This window comes from Olea europaea, chromosome 5 (genome assembly GCF_002742605.1).
Source record: "Olea europaea var. sylvestris chromosome 5, O_europaea_v1, whole genome shotgun sequence".
In the NCBI taxonomy this organism is placed as follows: domain Eukaryota; kingdom Viridiplantae; phylum Streptophyta; class Magnoliopsida; order Lamiales; family Oleaceae; genus Olea; species Olea europaea.
This window is the reverse complement of record NC_036241.1, coordinates 5,561,370-5,573,217: the sequence shown is the minus strand read 5'-3', so window position 1 is coordinate 5,573,217 and position 11,848 is coordinate 5,561,370. Positions and strand designations below refer to the sequence as shown.

The 11,848-nt window shown below is 33.2% G+C and overlaps 1 protein-coding gene and 1 pseudogene across 1 annotated transcript; one reads left to right on the top strand and one right to left on the bottom strand.

Moving 5' to 3' along the window:
* Positions 1–1,938: 1,938 nt before the first annotated feature.
* On the bottom strand, positions 1,939–3,887 carry LOC111394164. The gene is made up of 5 exons (XM_023019931.1): positions 3,707–3,887; positions 3,240–3,546; positions 3,084–3,143; positions 2,804–2,991; positions 1,939–2,408 (listed from the first exon to the last, which is right to left on the bottom strand). Exons 1-5 carry the CDS (start codon positions 3,885–3,887, stop codon positions 1,939–1,941), a joined length of 1,206 nt encoding a protein of 401 aa, XP_022875699.1.
* A 3,087-nt stretch (positions 3,888–6,974) lies between these two features.
* Positions 6,975–7,451, top strand: LOC111394163 (annotated as a pseudogene).
* Positions 7,452–11,848: the final 4,397 nt, after the last annotated feature.

The window sequence follows — 11,848 nt, the reverse complement described above, 5'->3', positions numbered from 1 at the left end:
ACTCTTTGGCAATCATTAATCAATCTTTTCGATTAACTAGTTAGATCATAGTTATTTAAAAGTCTTTAAGGTGTGGTTTCCATTGACTATAGAAATCAGATCAACATATTCTTTTACATAGTCAGAATTTCACCTCCTAAATTCATTAGTTTCCATGCTCAAATTTTGAACAAGAGGGAGGGAAAATGGCCATCTGGAAGGGAATATTTAAATTGCATGCCTTTCCCTCTAAGTTTTAAGGTAACTCGAACATTTAGGGAGAACGATAGATGACAGTCTCTTATTGATTAACTTATAACTGATTGTGCTAAGAGTATCACGTTTAATTCATTGGCCTAAGTGTTATTTTATTAACAGCTTGTAGCCAATCTAGATGGGAGGAGGTTCTACTACTTTGGGCAAATCTTTTACGTCATTGTTCTCTCAAGTACTGCTTTGCACTTCACTATCAGTTGGCAAGATTCGCGAGTATATTTCAAGGTTTTGAAAAATAGTCCCTGAAGTCTGATATCATTATTCATATTAAATCTAGGATTTGTTGTATTTCTATTAACATGCGAGCATGTCATTGTTTGTGCCCACTCGTGGGCTATATTGAAGGAAGATGCTATGATTGTAGCAGTTGTTTGCTTGCACTATAGGGCATATTTTATGCGTTTCCAAGTTAGTGCCGTGCACACATTTCATGCGCGTCAGTTAGATATATTCGTATCCGTTCTTTTTGAATTTTCAATGAGGTGCCCCTCAATAGCTAATGGCCATGGTTTCTTGGATAATTTGGATGGTTACAATTTTTTTGAGTTTGTAGTCTAATGGCTTACGTTCCTTTTTATAACCTATGAATACATTATTCCTTTTTGTAAGTTTCTTCTTTACTTCATTTTCGTGACTTTTTGCCTTATTTGTGCTATACATTGTTTCGTTGTAGATTCTTTTTTCTTTAGAAGTCTTTTTTGCATTCTATTTTTGTGATTCTTTTTGTCACCGTGTCTTCTAAGAGTGACTCCTAGAGTAAGTCACAAGACTCAAAAGTCGAAAGCTCTAAACTTAGGGATTCCCCCCTTGGTGTGCCTTCTTTTCCCCTCAATGCCCTGAGGCACAACCTTATTCTATAACGAACCCACCCATTTCTGGGATAACGTGAAATTCTTAAATAGATAGGTCATTCCCAACCTAGGATTGATGAGGTTCCCATTTCTTCAAATGATTCGGTCAATTTGAATACTAGTGATAGGTGGGCTTTCGAAGCCTCACAGACATTTACTAATATTATTGAGAATGACTTAAGTGAAATTAGGGTTCGCTTTGGTATCCCTACTGACATAGAGTTGATTTGTTCTAGGCAATTCCAAACTGCAAACTGCCCTCTCCATGATTATACTTCTATCCATAAGCATTCGATGAATATAGGGCTTAAAATTCCTTTCTGTTCTTTTTTTTTTTGTACTATTCTCTGCTTTTTAATATTGCTCCTGTCCAACTTACCTCGTAATGGGTAAGCCAATATGGTTGGATCTTTTGTTATGGAATATTACGGATTTGGAGAGAGATAAAATGTACTCACATAAAGTGTATTACTACATTTCTCCTCGCTCTCCCAAAACATGCCTAAAGCTCGTAAGTACGTCCAAACTAAAATACAAAATTAGAAGCAGAGCTTTTTCTTTGCTTGCAGTAATTAGGGGCTATGGCCTAATGATTCTCACCCTTCTATGATTATTCCCTAGCAGGGGCAAACGCAAACATTTCGGATTAGGGATCACAATCAAACTTTCAAAAAAGTGACAAAAAATTGAAGTACGAGATATCTCCTTACAATTATTGTCTACGTGTTCTCATACTTTGATAACGTTCTATAATTATATCATTTTCAATCTTATCAAAAACATCTTTCTCAATATATGCAATCAAACTATCATTCAGCCATTGATCTCTGATTCAATTGCATGGACGATTTTTAACGTAAGTCATCGAAGAAAATGCTCTCTCAACTGTAGCAGTAGCCACGAGAAGAACTAAAGCTAATGTCACAAGCTTGTAGACTAATGGATACACCTTATGTTTATTCTTCGCAACCAACTTTTGTGAAAGATCACTAATACCTTGTAATCCTTCAAAATCTTCAAAAGTACGAATATCAAGAATATATGTATCTAATTGATCATCAAGTTCAGAGATATCTACTGCATCAAAATCTACAGGATAATACTGACATAGTTGCAGCACTTTTGTCTTGTCAAAAGCAGCAAATGAATTATTTGGAGACAAACACGCAATACAAATGAGCAAGTCACTATTTACCTCAGAAAAACGATCATTAAACTCTTGAAGTTGCATGTTAATGATGGCATAAAACATTTCCACCCGAAAATTATGCAAATTTTTCATTGTCTCACATCGTGAACGACCTAGAGTTATGAACATATCATCCATATTGAGAACATTGATATTGTGAGTTTCACAAAACGAACAAACCAGTCCAAAAAAAGAATCTCATCCATCATCCCTCATGGTTTAGAGTTGGGCTTTGCATATTTGCACCAATCTCATAGCATTGACGATATGTTGATCTTTTCTTTGTAATGCTCTAGACAATTTGTTTGAAATCCCTAGAATCTTTTTCATAAGATGTAGATTAAATGTAAATTCAAATCTTAACATTATCTCCAATGAAATACATGAATCCCTCTTGCTCCAGTACTTGTAGTGTCAGTAGCAATCATCTCAATAACGTCGACTATGGTTGGAAACATGATAATTAAGTTAATCAAACAACTATAATGAGAGCCCCAATGTGTATTACCAGGACACTGAAGTGTAATTTCTTGATTGAGACCCCGTCCGTTTGATATTTCACAAACACTGAGTGATTCAAGAATTTTCAATCTTTGGTCATCTCGAATAAGATCACTCTGTTTAGCTGATCCCCCAACAATATTCACCAATTTGTGTATAGTAGTGAAGAAAGTTTCAATCTTTTCTGTGCCACAGCTACAAGAGCTAGTTAAAGTTGATGAGCAAAACAATGAATGTAGTAAGCACTTGGGTTTTCTTTCAAACTAAGTGCTTTGAGGCCATTATACTCATCTCGCATGTTACTAGCTCCATCATATCCTTGACCTCTCAAATTAGATATGCTTAAGCTGTGTGTTGAGAATAATTAATCAATTGCAGTTTTAAGTGAGGCAGCTGTGGTACTCGAAACATGAATGACACCAGTAAAATGTTCCAATACACACCCATTCGTCACATAAGGAACGACAACTGACATTTGCTCCTTCACTAAAATGTTTCGAGATTCATCAACTAAAATTAAGAAGAAACTGTCAAAAACATCTTTGATAATCACCTGTAGACATTCAGAAGAAATAGCACTCACAATATATTTTTGCACTCTTGGCGATGTTAATTTGCAATTCTCGGGTGCATTCGTCAAAGCAACAGCCTTAATCTCAGCATTATGATCACACAACCAATGCAATAGTTCAAAAATGTTTCCTTGATTGTTTGAATCTTCAGATTCATCATGTCCACGCAATGTCAACCCTTGTCGTAAAAAAAAATCTAACACAATCAATTAACGCATTCAATCAAATTCGATAATCTGTTCGAGCTTGAAGCGATTGCTTAACGAGACAGGTTCGAATGCTTTGTTTTTTATTTTTGCACAATTCATATTTAACCCGAGCTTGATTGTCTGCACTACTTGAAGCCCCAACATGTTTTTTAATATATTCTTTCTTTTTCCAATTTAAGAATCCGTCTTTAACAAATGAACCACCACTCAAACTGAAAAGATAGCAGTAAAAGCAAAAAATTGCATCTTTTGCTATACTATATTCCAACCAAGTAGGATGCTCATTAAATCGCCTGTCTTTATTACCCATTCTTGTAGATAGAAACGAATGATTGCGAGGCTAACAAGGACCCCTTTACACATATGCTCTTCGAATCACGTCTCGAACGTTAACATCATAATTCTATATTGGAACTCTTAATCCAAGATCTGGGGAAAGCTGTGTAATATCAACATCTCCAATACTCCCAACATCCCCAACATCTCCAATACCCCCAACATCAACATTATTTTGATCCCTTTTCCCTCGATCATTCCTTTCACTGATATTTTGCCTATCACAAGAAGGGGTAGATTTACGTTTAAAGTATTTGTCCATAACTGATACAAACAAAAAATCGACGACATTAGAAATCCCTAAACCAGTTTCTTCTAAGAATCTAAATCATACCTACCAAAATTCAAACAAAGTTTCACCCTTCCTAAATCAATTCACATATAAATAAGAAAGCTCTAAATTGAAAATCTCTAAATTCCTAAATCAAAAAATCCCTAACTCGAAATTAGTTACATAGAAACTAAATAAAAAATTAGAAAAAACAAGTAATACCAAATCACTAACTCAGCCAATCAGGAATGCAAATAGAATTGACACACCTTCAACTTCAAGATTCAAGAAGTCGGCGGCTTACAGCAGGGATGGAGTCACTGGAGTGATATCAGTGATGGACTGGAAGTCTGGAACGAGAGAGAGACGGAGTGCTGGACTGCTGGCTACGTGCTGGAGTGCAGGAGGGGTAGGAGAGAGAGACAGAGTGCAAAGTGAGAGTGCTGGCTGCTTGTGGTGTGGCCTATGGGAGTGCGGAGTGCTGGAGGCGGAGTGGGAGGGAGAGACGGTGTGTAGTTGAGCAGTAGAGTGCCTCTTTCTTTCTGCTGGTTTCAAACAATTTAGGGCTTTAGTTTTGATTTTTACAACTTAAAATATATATATATATATATATCACAAAAACTAGAGGGTCAAGTGACCCTATATGACCCCCGTCCCTGACCCCAACGATGATTCGAGCTTGAATCTGTCTCCATCATGGAAGGATGATGCAGGTACAAAGGAACACATTTATTATTCGAAGGTTGATCACATGAAGACAGCCACTTAGCTGATGGTTCACTGTTTCATTGCTGACGGTATGCTGCCTCGCTACTGATGGCGCTCTATTTTATTTATCGTAATAATAATGCTTAGACAATTTAATTCACGTCCCTTTTTGGTAGGCTGTGCAGGCTCCCATTGGCTTTTTCCGAAAACAAAAAAAAAAAAAAAAAAAAAAAAAAAAAAAAAAAAGGAAGGAGAAAGAATTAAAAATCTGCTTCACTTGGACATGTTGGCTAGGCCAAGCATCATTCTAAAATGGCCTATATGGGGCCTCTTTAAAGGCAGCCAAACTTATTTTTACACCTTGGGTCTGTATTGACTGTAATACCTTGCCCAGTTGCATATGCATGTCATTGTGAGGCAAAAAGTACATATCCATATCGAGAGTTAAAAATTGTATCATGATGATTTAGCCCACGTTTGTTTCTCATTTTTGAAAGAATGAAAATGAAAAATATAGTCGTTATGGGCCGCACAGAAGAGATAGGAATTTAAATTTGATGGCTTGATGTGATGGATAATGGTTATATTTTTCATTTTAATGAAGAAATATAATGGAAACCAAACAGGGGCTTAATGAACACATTAAGAGCCTTTAAAACATAAAAACGCGACCATAAAAACCAAGATAATGTATTTGAACCTACTACAGAAATTGATTCAATCAAAATTATACTGAATGATTCAAATCAATGAAGGAAAATGCATGGAATCTACCGTTGAAATTAAAAATTACACATCCCAAATGAAGCGAAAAAAGTTTAGTCAAATGATCATAATCATTCATCTTCAAAAATTCCGACAGTAATTGAGAGATACTAATCTCAAATTCATATCTCCTCATTGTTAGGGGAGTTGTGAGATGGCGAGAAATCATCCAAGCATTCAGCATAAATCCTCTTAACCAGCCCGCCGAGCTTCCATTTCTTTCTTTCTGCATATTCATTTACAAAGCAACAATGACTGCAGTTGCATGAGATGAACCAATTACAGCCGCCAGGAGAGGCTCTTCTGGAATTTTGTGCCCTGAATTCCTTACCAAACCAGGGAACTACAAATCTGCAGAATCAAAAGCATATGTATTGGAAGTTTACATAAAATGTAAATTATTTTCAATAGGAAATAAACATGCTACTAATTGAAAGCGATTCTCAAGTAGGAAATGTTTTATTGAAATGATTATAAGAAGGGCTTTGAATTAGGTAAAAGAGAGACATTAGGATCTTGATAAAATACTTTTCATGATATTCCTTGTCTTTCATTTTTATTCAAATATTATAGTATAACTACGTACACTTGTCATTTTAAAACAAATATCAATATTCATAATAGTATTTTGAATGTGTTACTTGGATCACCAAAATTTGTAGTTAGCTGAAAAGGACAAAATGTGTTATTCGTTGCTATTTAATGCAACCTAGTATCGTTTTCCAAAATGTTGTTGTTGCTTGGAAAATATCGGAACTGCTGCTGACGTTCTTACCATAATCAGGCTGAGAATAATCACTTTTGTTTGTCAAATCAGGCCTTGAAGTTCCAGTACTTTCCACAGCACTCTCTTTTGCTTGGAAATGTCAGTCATAAATTTCTTTGGACGTTCATGAAGAAAGTTGCATTTCTCTCCATATTGACGCTCGTGTGCACTGTAAAACAAATTGAAATTTTCATCATGTGTATCATTCTTTGGTCATCACTAAAATTCCCGATGCCTCTCTTCTTTCCTCGAATAAGTTCTTGCCAATTTGGAGGGGGTTTCGTAAATCTTCAACAACATGAGCTAATGTGCAATGCTCCCCATTCTTGCAGTTACCTTTGATGAATCTCGTACAAATACCATGTAAAATATAGTGATTACATCTCGAGATTTCATTTGTGCATAGGGTGCAGAATTTGATGGGTTGTTTTCAAAATTCATTGGTCTCGTAAAGGGAGGGGGATGCTCAAATTGAGAAACATCATCATTCATAGAAGGTGTAAGCCAAAACGTATGAACATCCCCACGGGCAGAAGGTAGAGGAAGAAATGATGGACGTGGTGGTTGTTGTGCAAGATCAGGAAAACTCCTCCTGTATTTTTTTTTTTTTTTTTTTTTTTTTTTAATTAAAATCTAGACATTTGGCATGCATCGAGATGATAGATAGGGAAAGAAAGAGGAGCTGAAAACTTTGTTGAGTAGCATTAGAGCCGAGCCGTCGAGCCAAGAGGAGCTGACTATGATGTTAAACGAAGTGGATAAAGGCGGGGATGGGTGTATCAGCTTGGAAGAGTTAACACGATCGGCTCAGCTTTTGGCCCGAAAGCTTTGGAAGCCGAGCTGAGGGAGACGTTTGACTACTTTGGTTCCGATCGTGATGGCAAGACAGCGATGGAAGAATTGCTCAACGTTTTTAAAACTATTGGAGACTCACGGTGCACGTTAGAGGATTGCCGTCGCATGATAGGAACGGGGATGGGTTTGTCTGTCTCGAGGACTTCCGGCGTTTGATGGGCCTGCAAAGATGATATTTTCTTGTTTAAAAATAAAAAAAAATGAAATTTATAATTTGCTGGTTCCAATATTTTTTATTATTATTTTAATTTTTTTTGTTTGTGTATGAACTTGAAAAAATGGTTCTGTTCTTTTATTAAGCCTCTTGATTGTCACCCGAAAATTAAAGAGTTTTGAATAGTATCTTTAGAGACTATGTTGTCAAAAAGTAAAGAAATTTTATTGATTTATGTATAAAATATTTAATTGTGTAAATGTGTGATAGAGAATAATACTGTAGTAAATAATATAAAATTTTAAAAGAAGACAAACAGGCACTAAATTTTGCAATTAGAGATCATTTAATATTTTAAATGAAATATAAAAAATCTCATCATATTTGTAGCCTGTTTGGCATAGATTTTTTTTTTTTTTTTTAATTAAGTTTGCAATTAGAGATAATTTAAAAGGAAGTGGCAAAAGTATTATCATATTTGTAGCTTGTTTGGTATAGATTTTTTTTAAGTGACTAATTTTTTAAAAAATGTGCTGTTAAAATGTGAATAAGTTAAAAATGATTTTGTTGACAAGTCAGTCGCAAACAAGCATTTAGTGGATGGAAACTGTCTCGGCGGCAGAGCGCAGACAAGGAAAAGGATGTTGACTTGATATTTTGATTAAACCAAAAACACTCTGTACTTCAATCACACAACTACTTGAATATAAGACTGGAAAAATATATTAATCTAATTCCTAACCAATTTAATAGGAAAATGCTAGATAAAAATAATGAGCTACAAAAGAGGCTATATAGTGGACACTTGACGTCTCGCAGTTGGTGAGGCGCCTGTGGGCTCGAGGTGCGACAGGCGCCTCGATCAATGTCGAGATGCCGTGTGTCCATTATGTAACCCCCGATATAGCACATTATGTTCATATAACAAAGTCCAATTTAATATGATCATAACAATAAACGAATATTTCAGTCATATTATGGTATTAAGATAATTTGAATTTTGGGGAATGTTTTTTGCAAGTTTATTTAGCACTATTTGGCCCCATTAGATTATAATTCATTTTTCTCTCACTTCTTATCAATCACATATTTTTCAATAAAATAATATTACAAGTAATTCTAAAAAAAATTCTTATTTTTAATTAAGTCCTTGTTTGATTCTCATTCTTCTAAAAATTCATTTTGTCAAAATTCATTTTCAATCATACATTTTTTCAATAAAATAATATTACACTCAAATTCAGAACTTTTGTCTAATTTTTACCACATTCTCTATCATTCTACTATTCAAATTGCATTACTTCCCCAAAAATGGGGATCAAACAAGGGCTAAATTTTCAAATAATGGGAGCCAAACAGGGGTTGAATGTTTTTTTGCAAGTTTATTTAGCACCTGTTTGGCCCACACTCTTCTTATTAAGCCCCCGTTTGTTTTCCATTCTTTGGCTACAAAAATGAAAAATATGACCGTTAGCTATCATATCAAACCATCATATTTGACTTTCTATATCTTGTATGTGTCCCATAACAGCTATATTTTTCATTCTCATTCTTATAAAAATGGCTATCAAATGGTGCCTAACCACATATTCTTCAATAAAATAATATTACACGTACGTACTTCCAAAACTTTTCTTCGTTTTAATTAAGCCCCTGTTTGTCATCCTTTAAAGATTCATGATCATTCTCTACCATACATTCACACAAGAAAATATTTTTAAACAAAACTAATAAAATTTCTTTACTTTTTAACCACACATTCTTCAAAAAATATTATCTAATAACTCATTATTCCCAAATAAATTCCATCAAACAGGACCTAAAATTTCAAATAATGGGAACTTAGCCCCTCCCCACAATTATTTGCAATTTTAATGATTGAAATAGTGTTTTTTTTTTAAATGTGTGGTTGATAAGAACAAAGAAAAATAAATTATAATTTTAATGGGGTCAAAAATGAGTTTAATTCCGATCAATGTCATGTAGCTCCTATTTGGTAGAGATAATCTAAATCAAAATTAATAATTAATTTTAACTACATATTTCATGAAATTCGAAATTTTTAATCACATATTTCATCAATTTTTATCAAAATTTAATAAAAATTTTATTTTAATTCATACCAAGCATACTTTAGTCCATGCCTAATCATCATTTTTTTAAAATTTATTTTTCTCCGAACTTATTTTGAATATCATATTTTCCCAATAAAATTACGCCTTGTTAGATTTAGTTAAAAATCATATTTTTAGTAAATTTTGATAAAAATTGATAAAATATATTATTGAAAAGTTGATAAAAGTTGTAACTCTCATAAAATATGTAGTTGAAAATGAATTTGAGAAAAAATATGTTCTGAAATAATGGAAGCTAAACAGACATTTAGTATGTAAACTCAAATTTAATCCTTACTTTTTAACAAATATTTTTTTAAAACTTATTTTAAAAAATTGAAATCAAAGCAGTTAATTCTATCATTGACAATTGCAACCTTGTTCACTTTCTTTTATGACAATTTGACACTTTCAAAAGCCAAAACCGTGTTTTAAATCTGTTAGGATTCGTTTGATTACAAAGATGAAATTTGGATAATAAGAAAACGAATTCTAGGAAATTCAATTACTTAGAAATTATTTTACTTGGAATTGTCAATTATTGTGCTTAATTGACATAATTTTTCACGTGAAAAATGTTGAATTAAAAGTATTTTTTGTTGTTCGTTTAGCTTTGTTTTATATGAAATTGTCAATTAAATGGATAGAATTTGTTTCCAGTGCCAAAAAAAGTCAAAAAAATCATCTATCTTTTGGTATTCGTTGGTTTTGTTTTACATGAAAATTGTCAATTAAAGGAAAATATATTTTTTTAGAATTAGGGATAGAATTTGTTTCTATTGCCCCAAAAAAAAAAAAACCAAAAATATAGAAAATAAAATAAAAATCGGCCAACAGCATAGAAAATCATTTTTATCAATTTGGTGACAAATGACTGAGGTGGCATGAAAGTGGAAAAGTGAATTTTCTAAAAAAAAAAAACTATCAAACATGCATTTTTGGGTTAGGGTGAAAATCAATTTTCATTTTCCATGGAAAGGGAATTATCAAACAGCCTCTTAAAGTTGAACAATTCGATTGCTTGCTTAAATTTACACATACAATTTTAAATATCACGGTGTAGGGTAAGTCAAAATGATTTTGTTGACGTTAAAAAATGATTAACTCGCTTTTGATCACTTTATTATTATTATTATTTGGAATGTTTGTAAGGAATAAACTTGAAAGTGCATCTAGCTCGATCTTTTGGAAGAACCGTTATGCTTCTTGTTATGGTCACCTGAGTAGCCAATTGGCTGTTAGAGTCACATCAGTCACAGTACTGTCCAGTGGCGGATCCAGCACCTGACGAGCACCAGCGGTCGCGCGTGTTGGATCCGTCGGCAGCCATTTTTTTTGGTTGAGAATAGATGAATTTATTAGGTTATATTTCTAATTATCATTTTTCGTTCAAACAATTCCTTTGGCCAAGTTGGTGAGTGCCAGTTTTTACTTCTTGGAGGTCCCAAATTCAATTCTTCATCAATCAACTTTTTTGTTCAATTTTTTTAGTATTACAATTTTTACCAAAAATTAGTGAAATAAGGAGGAGGGGATTCAAACCTGGAGCTATTGTTAAAATTATTGATGGTTTAACCATTATGCCGGTTGTTGAATTGTGATAATAAATTTAACAAATTTATACATATTAGATCTTAGCTTATTTTAATGCAACAATACAAATTTGAACTCGTACTCTTCTTTTGAATTATATAAAACTTGACAACAATGTCATTTGATAAATATAGTTTATTGTTTTAACAAAATTATATATGTTGAATTTTAATAAAATAATTGTTATGTTTAAATTTTAGGTCTTGCTTGATTCCCATTTATTTCAGAATATATTTTTCTCTCTTTTATTTTCAACCATATATTTTTCAATAAAATAATATTACACAAAATTCAAAAAATTTTCTTATTTTTAACCACATATTTTCCATCAAATCACTATTTTCCAAAATGCATTTTTTGCCAAAAAAAAAAAATTACATCAAACGAGCTTGTAATATTTTATTGGGCCGACGATTGGCCCTCAATGGTCGCCCGTGCTGGCTCAAAATCCTGAATTCACCACTAGTACTGTCCTTAAAATATGTGACTTTGCCTAGAATTTGAGACTTTTTGATTGATTGTTGAGATCGGTCTAAACAGGTCATGATAATATTAGAATAGTAAATTGTCATTACTATCCTATGATCAATCACGCTATACGTCTAGGTTCAAATTCAAATTCAAATTCAAATTCAGATGAGATATGAGTCGACTCATGATTGAACAATTTAAAAAATTAAAACAAAAATACTTAATTATTTTTTAATAC

Excerpts from the sequence above, each read along its gene's own strand:
- LOC111394164 (XM_023019931.1), bottom strand. The coding sequence starts at position 3,887 with ATGGGTAATAAAGACAGGCGATTTAATGAGCATCCTACTTGGTTGGAA. Across the intron at positions 3,144-3,239 it reads GTTCCTTATGTGACGAATGG|CTTAAGCATATCTAATTTGA; the intron begins GTGTGTATTGGA and ends CTCAACACACAG. Across the intron at positions 2,992-3,083 it reads GCTAGTAACATGCGAGATGA|CTGTGGCACAGAAAAGATTG; the intron begins GTATAATGGCCT and ends TAGCTCTTGTAG.